General features: G+C 40.7%; 1 protein-coding gene across 1 annotated transcript; it reads left to right on the forward strand.

Annotated features, from left to right (window-relative positions):
* Positions 1-815: 815 nt before the first annotated feature.
* ASNSD1 (asparagine synthetase domain containing 1) lies at positions 816-11689 on the forward strand. The gene is made up of 6 exons (XM_008065065.2): positions 816-915; positions 4057-4110; positions 5268-5343; positions 6744-8283; positions 8549-8730; positions 11313-11689. Exons 4-6 carry the CDS (start codon positions 6838-6840, stop codon positions 11560-11562), a joined length of 1878 nt encoding a protein of 625 aa, XP_008063256.1. The 5' UTR covers positions 816-915; positions 4057-4110; positions 5268-5343; positions 6744-6837; the 3' UTR covers positions 11563-11689.
* The last annotated feature ends 135 nt before the right edge of the window (positions 11690-11824 follow it).

The following is an 11824-nucleotide window of genomic DNA, read 5'->3' on the forward strand; positions in this document are numbered from 1 at the left end:
TCGAAGTTTAGATCTTCGTAGTCAATGTATTCATAGCTTCAGTACCACTGATGTCCTATAGTTTCGACGGTTAAAAATGGGTTGTTAATTTCGTCTATTATGTAAAGGATACGTAGGGAAGGAAGGGCAATTAAGATAAGGATAATAGCCGGCAGAATGGTTCATACTGTCTCTACTTCTTGGGCATCTATTGTGCTTGTGTGAGTTAATTTGGTTGTTAGCATTAGGGTAATAATATAAAGTACTAATGAGCTAATTAGGAAAACGATTATCAGGGTATGGTCGTGAAAATGAAGCAATTCTTCTATAATAGGGGAGGTGGCATCTTGAAAGCCTAACTGGAGAGGATGTGCCATAAAAACACACAGGTCTGTACAGTTCCGTTGCCAACATTGTATCTCTTAAATCAATGCCCGAGATTCTTTCCCCAGAAGACAAATAGCAAGTTGGCATTTCCACTGCGCTACTATTCTATGTACCACTGGAGGGCGCCCATAACTCGAAGCAAACCAGATACGACGGCGTGGAGAAACCACAAGAGCATTTGTACATCCGATCCGCCAGGGGGAGAGTCAGGAACCTCAGATTTCGCAATCAGGCTCCGCTCACGTGCGCCCTCAGCAACCGTGCGCACGCGCGAAACCGCTCCCGGCCAGACCCGGAGGGCGCAGGCGTACAAGTGAGTGCGCCGACGCGATGGGTCGGACCCCCGGGGAAGGGGAAGGGAAGGGGCAGGGCCGCCCGAGCGCGCAGGCGCAGTGGCTGGGCCAGGCGGCCGCTGGGACTCGCGCGAGGCTGCGCGTCCCGCGAACCGGGCGCTGCGTGGAGATGCCCAGCCGAGGGGCGCCCGCGGAGGACCACGCCGTGCCGCTGCCCCCTGACGACTCGACCCCACAAAAGGATCTTAGCAGCAGGGTGAGTGTGGGACGCGACGAGAGGGAGACCCTAGGACGGCCCCGAGGGCGGCGCGGGGCCTGGGCGCTGCCTGCCGCCTTGCGCTTTTATTCTTAGCGTTTGACGGCTGCCGCTGATCCTTCCCTGCGCTGGACGTCGTTGCGATGAGGAAGACTGGCCTTTGCACCGAAATCAGACCCCGGCGCTTGTGGGGCGAAGTTTCAGTCGTTTTCCTCTTCTGCTTTTTTTAAACTTTAAGAAGTATTTTCCTCCGCGGACGTTCCCATCCAGTTACTCGTGCTGACGCCCATCACCAAGGGCTAGCAGGCCTGCCTCTGAAGCTTATTTCATACGTGTCCCTTTGTCGCCAGGGACACTCCTCCCATCCCAAACAAGCCACCGTCTTCTGCCATCGGTACCTCCGAGAAAACACCCCACGGGGCTCCTCGTCGCCTGTTTGTCCCCTTCCTCTAGTCCACTCCCACGTGTTAGCCAGGGGAATGGCCCTGAAACTCGCATTGATTGTCACTCCTCTACCAAAAAGGGAGGGAGGGAGCCAATATGTTATAATTTTTCCTGTTCCATCTTTTTTTTTTTTTAATTGTTGTTTTAAAGATATGAGTTACAATTCAGGATTAGGTGTACAAATGGTAATTGTACAGGTAAAGTTTGGGCCTGCCTCACTTTGGTCCCCACGTCACCTGGTTTGAGATCAGGTGCCCTTGTTGATGAAGTGTCCCCCCCTGCTCCCTCCCTGGCAGTTTCCCACTGATACACATCTTAACAGACAAAATCTTAAAAAACATCGAGGAGAATGGTTATGGCCTTTCAGCTGTTAATATGTAGGTAAACACATGTCCTAGGCTTTGATTCTGCCCCAACCTAACAGCGACATCTTGGACAAGTCCCTTTAATCTTTCTGTATCACAGTTTTCTTCTTGGATGTAAAGTGAAATATATCCCTGCCATTCCTAAATAAATGGGAAAGCACTGAAAGTCTCAAGGAGGTTTTACAAATTCCACCTTGGAATTCCGTCAGCTGCCAACTGGGGAGACAGAAAGATGTACGCTCATGCAGGTAGGGGATGAATTGATACAGCCCACTCCGATGATCTCTGTAGCAGGCCACTTCCACATATCGATGGATAGCAGATCCCTGAAGTATGTGAGGTAGAACAAAAATGATAATACCTGCTTTTAAGGGCACTCTTGATACTATGTATTCAGTCATGCTCACAAAAATAAGTACAGTTATGGAAAAGAGTTCAAAAGAAACTTAGTTTTTCCACTTAGTTGAGCCTTCCCCTACAAATAGAAAATGAAGTTTAACAGTACCAGCACTGTGCTTTTCTTGGAGATAAAAAGGAAAAATGCAAAGGTGGAAATTGATAGGTCTAACTTCCCAAAATAGGACTTTTATCACTATTTGCTTGATCTTTTATCACTATTTGCTGAATGTCTGGCTGCACCACTTAGTACATAAACCATTAAAAGCACTGGTAATGGGGGGGGGGGGTTCATAGCCCACCCATGATTCCATTTAAAAGTACAATTTAAAAGAATTGACAGACTTTGGCCCCCCCCCCACCTTGGGAAAGTGAATCTCCTCCTTCCCCCCCTCTCTTTCTCTCTCCTTCTCCCTCCCTCCCTCTCTAATTTACATTCTATATAAGCTTTGTTTGAAAACTTTAAGGGAAAAAAATTGACAGACTGGTATTGCTTTTGGTGTATATCATCTATTTTTAAATAAGAGTTCTAAGCCTTGTTTAGTAACAGTAGTCCTTGGTATGAATGCAGTTACCAACACCAATCCCCTGTCTGGGCTGAGTGGGTTGCCTAACACTTGGCAAGTCTAATTGCTGTTTTCACCAGCATTTTCCCACCTGTGCCCCCACACAGTCTGCTGTTGAAAAGAATCTGTGTGTTCACCACCTGCCCATTTGGACAATCAATACATAGTAGCCCCTTAACTTGGGTCCCCAATCCCCAGGCCATGAACCAATACCAGTCTGTGGCCTGTTAGAAACCGACCTGTGCAGCAGGAGGTGAGTGGTGGGCAAGCAAGTGAACCTCCATCTGTACTTATAGCCCCTCCCCATCCCTCACATTACTTCCTGATCTCCATCTTCTGTCATACCAGAGGTGGCATTAGATTCTCATAGGAGCACAAAGCCTATTATGAATTGTACATGTGAGGGATCTAGGTTGTGTGCTCTTTATGAGACTAATTCCTGATGATCTAAGGTGGAGCTGAGTCATGATGCTAACTGGGGGGTGGCTGCAAATACAGATTAACATTAGCAGTGAGGTTTTGTAGTGGGAAGACAGGCCATGACACCTAGGCTTATTATAGGAAGTGACAATCCCCAGAAGGAGAGGGGTCTTATACCTTTGTTTAGGTAAGGGAGGGGAGTCATGTTGAGCGATTACACATTTTCTTTGGAATTCACAAAGTTGTACTCAGCAAAATCAGATTTTCAAAGAACAAATGGTTTCCAGGAAATGCAGGGTGAGTAGGGGCTGTAAACTGATAAGAGAGCAGTTGAGTAAGTTTGTGAATTAGTTACTCTTTTGCATTTCCATGAGTCCTTGGCTATTTGGTTTTTCTCAAACAAAACTGCTTTGGTGGGTTTTCAGAACTTGCCGCTTGATTTTCAAAAGGAATACTTTTAACTGCTACCAGCCCCCTTTCTGCCACAGTTTGACTGCATATCCGCTTCCCCTCTCTGTGGAAAAATTGTCTTCCAAGAAACCAGTCCCTGATGCCAAAAAGGTTAAGGACCACTGCCTTAACCCATCTCTCTAATTTTTTGGGTTTTTTTTGAGTGGGAGTCTCACTCCATCACCCAGGCTGGAGTGCAGTGGCATGCTCACGGCCACCTCAGCATTGACCTACTGGGCTACAATGATCCTTCCGCCTCAGCCTTCCAAGTAGCCGGAACTACAGGCGTGCACTACCACACCCAGCTAATTTTTTATTTATTATGGAGATGAGGTCTCACCGAGTTGCCCAAGCTGATCTTGAACCTGGGGGCTCAGGCAATCCACTGAGCCTGGACCGTCTCTCTAATTTTAAAATAATCACTTTAAGGACTTTCATGGAGCATACTTAAAAGATCTCTGATTAAGTAGTCTTTTTCTTGTTTTTTATTTTTTCATTAGATTAAAGAACAAAAAATTGTTGTGGATGAACTTTCTAACCTGAAGAAGAATAGGGTGAGTTATTAGAGGAATTCTGAACAATATGTGGGAGGTTTGGTTATTTATATTATCTATAAAAGTTATAAGAATTATACATAAGATTTACATTCTACTTATACAGTTTACAGTATTTCAGCATCTTTTTAGTTATGTTGTAAAAGTGAAGTGCCCGGGATCTTGTTTTAATGGGTAGATTGATAGATCTCATATACTAAGAAGAAGCTGTTCTATTAAATCAGTGTGCATAATTGTTAAACAAAAAAAGGGATTGAATTGCTTCCCCTCCTCCGAAAAATTTTTACATAAATTTTCTAACTGCATAATATGGTTACTTAATGCCATGTCTAATAATGAATTCATAAAGGAGCAAGCTACTGCTTCATGTGTGGTTGTACTTCACGTGTTTTTATAAAAATTACCTTTTGAAGCTCAGGAAGAAATTATCTTGAGCTCTTTAAAGCACTTTATTTTTATTTTATTTTTTGGTGTTCCTGAGGTGTGACTTTAAAGCATTTTAAAGATTAATGACAGGTTAGACAGTTTTAATATTGTCACTTATGGAATATAAGAAATAGGCACAATTAATATAAACTTACTGGGGAGTAAATTGGCAGAATCTATCAATTCCTCCAAACTGTGTAACACTTTGACCCAGCAGTTCCATTTATAATAATTGATACTTAGGAAAGAATCATGGAAGTACACAAAGACTTAGTTTCAAAGATATTCATTATAACAACGATTTATGATAGTAAACAATAACATTAGTAACACCTTAAATGTATGAAATTTGAAGTTTGAGCACATAAACCATCATGTGTTATACCCACACAACCGTGTTGTAAAAGAACATTTATTGATAAGAAAAAGTGTTCTTAATACATTGTTCATTGATAAAAACAAAGCATAAACCAGTAGGCACTTGAAAGAAAAATAGTGCTATAGTATATGCAGAAAAAATAGAGTTTTACCCTCAGTGTTAATAACAGCAATTTCTAGGTGGTAGGATAATGGGTGACTTTTATTTATCTTTTTATTTATCTGTATTTGCTAAAGTATTGTACTGAACATATATTACTGACATTCAGGAATAAGTGATAGTAGAGCTAAGGATTTTGACATTTACTCCCTTTAAAATCAAATCTTGAATTGGTCTGAATTATGTTTTGCAGAGAGTATATAGGCAGCAGCCAAATAGCAACATATTCTTTCTTGCTGACCGAACAGAAATGCTTTCTGAAAGCAAAAGTAAGTGTTATTTGATTTTGCTTCTATTTGTTTATTTATTTGGTGCCTACATTACACTGTCTGTATCTGAATGTTAAAATAAAAATTAATGCAGTAGTTTGATTTTCTTCAATTTAGCCTTCCAAGGATGCCTCTATAGTTTTTTAAAAATTGTAGTATGAGCTGGGCTCGGTGGCTCAGCCTGTAATCCCGCGCCTTTGGAAGGCTGAGGTGAGTGGATTGCCTGAACCCGCAGGTTCGAGACCCGCCTGGGCAGCGAGACCTCATCTCTACAATAAATCAAAAAATCAGCCGGGCGTGGTAGCGCGCGCCTGTAATTCCGGCTACTCGGAAGGCTGAGGAGGAAGGATCGCCGGAGCCCAGCAGGTCGAGGCTGCCGTGGCCGGAAGCGGCCACTGCACTCCAGTCTGGGCGACAGAGTGAGACGCCAACTCAAAAAAATAAGTTGTAGTATGTGTTAGAAAGTAAAACTTATTAATATGTGATTTAGAGTTTCAGACAGTTCTAAGTATGAAAAGCCATTACCACTTTCCACATTTGTGACTTAGATGAAATACTTTGAGCCCCTGAGGAAAGTCTTGTGGGATTTAACTAAGATGGTATATATAAAGTGCTTAGCCAAGTGCCTGGACCAATAATAAGCACTCATCGAACAGAAGCTCGTTTTCTAAAGATAAACATTCTTTATTAGTAGCCTCTTGGAAGTTATTGTTAGCACAAGCACAATGCATGTACTCATATGGTGAGGGGACCCAAAAATAACCAGGAATTTATTTATTAAAAATTGTGCATTTATTCCTACATGTTTAAACTTCAGTCATTCAGACACCTTCAAAGTACTCTCCTCTTGATGCAGTGCACCTGTGAAGCCACTTTTTCCACTGCCCAACATAGTTTTCAGACTTGTCACTTGTAATGTCTTTTAGTGCTTCTGCCGTTTTTTGTTTCACCTCTTCCACATCGGCAAAACGTTTACCTTTGAGAACTTTTTTCATCTGGGGAAACAAAGAAAAAGTTCCTCAGAATGAAATCAGATGACTAGGGATGGGGGTCATGCTGTTTCTGGCCAAAAACTGCTGAATGCTAAGCGTGGTATGGGCAAGTGCACTCTTAAATCACCCAAACAATTGAAATAATCTCCAAAAAAAATTTTAACTGAAACCAAACACAGCCTCTCGCAACAGTGCTAGCTGGTACACTGATGCCAAGGATTCCTAGAACACTCACCCAGTGGGGGAAGCCTGTACTTCAAAGGGCCTGCCCTCCAAATGTAATTAGGTTTTTTTTAAGGTTCCCCTCATATAATTTGATCTTGAAGTGGTGTATGTTGCCCTATGAATTACTAGGTAAAAATGCAAGAGTTTTATTTGTTTTATATTTCTTCTCTCTCCCGGACACAGATATCTTGGATGAGCTGAAAAAAGAATACCAAGAAATAGAAAACTCAGAGAAGACTAAAGTCAAGAAGTAGCCAACCTGTGATTTCACATAACAATGTGTGGCATTTGTTGCTCTGTAAGCTTTTCTGTTGAGCATTTCAGCAAAGATTTGGAAGAGGATTTACTGTGTAATCTTAAGCGACGAGGACCCAACAGTAGTAAACAGTTGTTAAAGTCTGATGTTCACTACCAGTGTTTATTTTCTGGTCATGTCCTTTGGTTGAGAGGTGTCTTGACTCCCCAGCCTGTGGAAGATGAAAGAGGCAACGTGTTCCTCTGGAATGGAGAGGTCTTCAGTGGAGTAAAAGTTGAAGCTCAAGAGAATGATACTCAAATTGTGTCTGAGTATCTTTCCTCTTGTAAGGATGAATCTGATATTTTGTCACTCTTCTCAGAAGTCCAGGGTCCTTGGTCTTTTGTATACTATCAAGCATCTAGTCATTATTTATGGTTCGGTAGGGACTTTTTTGGTCGCCGTAGCTTGCTCTGGCATTTTAATGATTTGGGCAAGAGTTTCTGCCTGTCTTCAGTTGGCACCCAGACATCTGTGTGGCAAGAAGTTCCAGCGTCTGGAATTTTTAGAATTGATCTTAAGTCTGCTGCCCTTTCCAGACATGTGATTTTAAAATTGTATCCTTGGAAGTATAATTCTAGGGAGAATACCGCTGAAGAATGTGTTAATAGCCTGAGTCAAATTTCAGCAGACTTACCAGCATTTGTATCAGTGGTTGCAAATGAAGCCAAAATGTATCTTGAAAAACCTGTTGTTCCTTTAAATGTGATCTTGCCACAAGCTCCACTGGAGACTCACTACAGTAATGTTTCCAGCATCCCACCCACAAGAGAGACACTTCAAGGCTTTCTTACTGATGGACACATGAAAGGAGTAATTCAACAGTTCATTGATGTCCTGAGTGTCGCAGTCAAGAGACGTGTCTTGTGTTTACCTAGGGATGAAAACCTGGCACGAAGTGAAGTTTTGAAAGCTTGTGATAGGAAGGCAAATGTTGCAGTCCTGTTTTCTGGGGGCATTGATTCCATGGTTATTGCAACCCTTGCTGACCGCCATATTCCTCCAGATGAGCCCATTGATCTTCTTAATGTAGCTTTCATGACTGAAGAAAAGACCAAACCCACTTGCTCTAACAAGAAATGGACTAAACAGAAAAATCATTGTGAAATACCATCTGAAGAATTCTCTAAAAGCGTTGCTGCTGCTGCTAATTCTGATAAACAATTCAGTGTACCAGATCGAATCACAGGAAGAGCAGGACTAAAGGAACTACAAGCTGTTAACCCTTCTCGAACTTGGAATTTTGTTGAAATTAATGTTTCTCTGGAAGAACTGCAGAAATTAAGAAGAAGTCGAATATGTCACTTAATTCAACCATTGGACACAGTTTTGGATGATAGCATTGGCTGTGCAGTCTGGTTCGCTTCCAGAGGAATTGGTTGGTTAGTGACCCAGGATGGATTGATGTCGTATCAGAGCAGAGCAAAGGTAGGTGCAGCACTTCTTTTAGGGATTTCTGAGACCTAATTTTGACCCTTAAGGTGTTGTATCATTTTGGTTGTAAGAAAAGCATATTTTCATTGTATCCAAACCATGACACAATGTATATGACTTCCTTAGAATTAGACATGTTTTACTATTTTGTGACTTTATCTTGTGGTTTTTCTCCAAACGTGTTACCTTTAGGCTTACAGTTTTTAGTTATTTTCTGTAGAGTAGATAACATTTTTATATGGTTTTTTCAACTTTGCAGGTAGTCCTCACTGGAATTGGTGCAGATGAGCAACTTGCAGGCTATTCTCGACATCGTGTCCGCTTTCAGACACATGGACTGGAGGGATTGAATAAGGACATAGTGATGGAACTGGGTCGAATTTCTTCTAGAAATCTTGGTCGTGATGACAGAGTTATTGGTGATCATGGAAGAGAAGCAAGGTAATTCTGAGCGTTTGAGTATTGTGAGGGTATTTTGTAAACACAGCAGATTGTAAGTGGAGACTTGCAAGTTTATTTTCTCTTTGGAGACTGTTCAGATGAGTAACAGGAGCAGTGATAATATCTTGGCTTATTTATTACAAATGTAGAAGCCAAGCCAGGAGGAGCCAGATGACCAGTTGTTTTCCAAAAGTTATTCTCTAAGAAATGTCTTTTCGGTAATCTTCAAAGGTGACAAAAATGACATGGTTGTTTTTAAGACAAGTGTAAAAGGAAAACTGAGATAGCGAAACACCAAGAGAAAGCATTCAGAGAGTTTTGTTTTGTTTTCAGTGTTGCTTTCCTAGCAATAAGAGTCTAAGCCCCACCTGCAAGCTTTCTCCTTCAATGCTGTAGAAACTGGCTGTGTCTCTGTAGACATTTCTCTATGTGCGGATCCATACCTGGTTTGGAGGTGGTCCTATGCTGGATTGTCCTCTGTTACATGTCTTCTGAACATAATTGAGTCATATGTTACAGATTACCTAAAACCTTCAAAATGATTAAGTTACCTTTGTGTCTATTATTTTTTGATCCCAAGTTTATTTTTACCTATATCATATTTCTGATGGTAATAAACAAGCACAGTGCTTGAATAAAGCATTAAGGAGAAAGAAAGATAAGACACTTAAGTCATAAGGAGCAAAAGTCTGTCCAAATAGGCTAATGTATTAAATAGCATACAAGGGGCCAAGCACACAAGAACAGAGAGTCCAAGTCAGCCTCATGGAACTGAAATATCAAATTACACCTGCTCTCTCTCTCTGGGACTTCATTGTTTCTTGTCTGCTCTTAGTCATTTCCTCTGTTCCCTAACTGGAGGTTGCCTTTACACAGTTGTGGTTCTTATGTTTCCAGTCCTGATGCATGAACAACTTTGACTGCTAAGTCGTTAATTCTGTCACAGTTTTCAAGATTTCATTGTAAAGAGATAACTACTAATGCCACAATAGAAAGTCTGTAAACTGTCTTCCCTCTGAAGGTGAGAAAGAGAGCAATAGAAGAAAATTCAATCCATTATTTTAGCTAGGTTGGAGAGAAGAAATTTGTCTAGTGAAACCACGTACTGCTAAAGGCTCCAAATGAAACTATTGTGTTATGTGCAAATAAAAACACATACAAAGAAAGTTTAAAACAGCTAATACAAAATGTGATGTCACAAAAACCATTATAATGGCTAGATCTAAATAATTTATTATGTATCTTGGCGTACCTAGTTACATTAATCTATTAATTAGATTCTCTATTTAAATTTGCTTTTACAGTTCATTTTTATAAAATACCCATATAACAAAATGCCTTTACCCTTTCCAATCTCTCTACCCAAGCTAGAATAAAATGTAATGAAATGGAAACACTAGCAACTGTGTTGCACTTTTGAGAAATTGATATGGGGTAGGAGTCTTAAAGTATTTTAAACAAAAAAACAACAGTTTTGTAGAAATTAGGGAAGCCAAAAAGGCAGACAGTTGTTTTTTTTAATCTAATATTTTACGCCAGGTACTGTGCCTCATGCCTATAATCCCAGCACTGTAGGAAGCCAAGATGGGAAGAATTGCTTGAGTCCAGGAGGTTGAGACCAGCCTGGGCAACATAGCAAGGCCTCATCACTACAAAAAAATTAAAAAATACGCTGGACTCTGTGTCTCCACCTGTAATCCCAGCACTTTGGGAGGCTGAGGCAAGTGAATTGAACCCGTGGATTCAAGACCAGCCTGGGCAACTTGGCAAGACCTTGTCTCTACAATAAATAAAAAATTAGCCGTGCATGGTAGACACACCTGTAGTTCCAGCAACTTGGAAGGCTGAGGCGGAAGGATCACCAGAGCCCAGCAGGTCAACACTGGGGTTGCAGTGAGTGTGCCACTGCACTCCAGCCTGGGCAGTGGAGTGAGACTCCAACTCAAAAAAGGAAAAAAATAGGCATGCTGGTGCATGCCTGTTGTCCCAGCTACTCCAGAGGCTGAGACAGAAGGATTACCTGAGCCCGGGAGGTTGAGGCTACAATGAGCTATGATCACACCACACACTTCAGCCTATCCCAGAAATAGAAAAAAATAAAAATAAGATATTTTGTTTCTAAGTTACCCCAGAATTTAGAAAAAAGGAATCCAATATTTTGTTCTGTTACACCAATGTGTCACCATTTAATTGGTTTAAATGTAATTAAACAGTTTGATAACCATAAAGTTTTACTGTGTTTTGCAGGTTCAGGGTTGTGGGCCCTTCTGTATTGGTTCCATATCCCTACAGTATCATTATTTAGACATGATGAAGATCAGAGACAGATCAAGTAGTTAACTAAGATCATGCCTGTTTTCAAGGCCTTCCCAAAAATATTGTGTGAAACAATTTGAAATTATTTGACACCATAGACATAATTTATTTGTTGAGACTTAGACTATTTCGTAGCATATGTACTAAAACTAGCAGAGTGTTATGAGACACTTTTTTAATGTGATTAAATTTTAACTATGAAATTTTATAAAATTTATAACATTGATTTTATTTTTACATAGTGGTTATCTATTTATTTATTTTAGATTTCCTTTCCTGGATGAAAATGTTGTCTCCTTTCTAAATTCCCTACCAGTTTGGGAAAAGGCAGACTTGACTTTACCCCGTGGAATTGGTGAAAAGCTCATTTTACGCCTTGCAGCTACGGAACTTGGTCTTCTAGCCTCCGCTCTTCTGCCGAAACGGGCCATGCAGTTTGGGTCAAGAATTGCAAAAATGGAAAAGAATAATGAAAAGGCATCTGATAAATGTGGAAGACTCCAAGTCAATTCTTAGAAAACCTTTCTATTGAAAAGGAGATTAAGTTGTGATATGATTTCCCAATGTACTAGTATTTGCTGAATGACAGTTATATAAAAGTAAAGTGCTCTTTATTATTGTATAATATATTGGTTTTAAAGTTTGTTTGGGTCAGTTTTTACTTTTCCTGTCTCAGAGCTCTTCAAACCATGGAATTTCCTTAGTGATAGGAGTTACCTTTGTTTTTAATGAGGAATCTCTTTTTTCTTTTTTTTTTTTTTTTTTTTTTGGTTTGAGT

The sequence above is a fragment of the Carlito syrichta genome, unplaced genomic scaffold, assembly GCF_000164805.1.
Source record: "Carlito syrichta isolate Samal-C Ts95f unplaced genomic scaffold, Tarsius_syrichta-2.0.1 Scaffold308144, whole genome shotgun sequence".
Classification (NCBI taxonomy): Eukaryota; Metazoa; Chordata; class Mammalia; order Primates; family Tarsiidae; genus Carlito; species Carlito syrichta.

Coding starts and splice junctions, on each gene's coding strand:
- ASNSD1 (XM_008065065.2), top strand. CDS start 6,838: ATGTGTGGCATTTGTTGCTCTGTAAGCTTTTCTGTTGAGCATTTCAGC. Junction 8,284..8,548: donor CGTATCAGAGCAGAGCAAAG/GTAGGTGCAGCA, acceptor TCAACTTTGCAG/GTAGTCCTCACTGGAATTGG. Junction 8,731..11,312: donor GATCATGGAAGAGAAGCAAG/GTAATTCTGAGC, acceptor TATTTATTTTAG/ATTTCCTTTCCTGGATGAAA.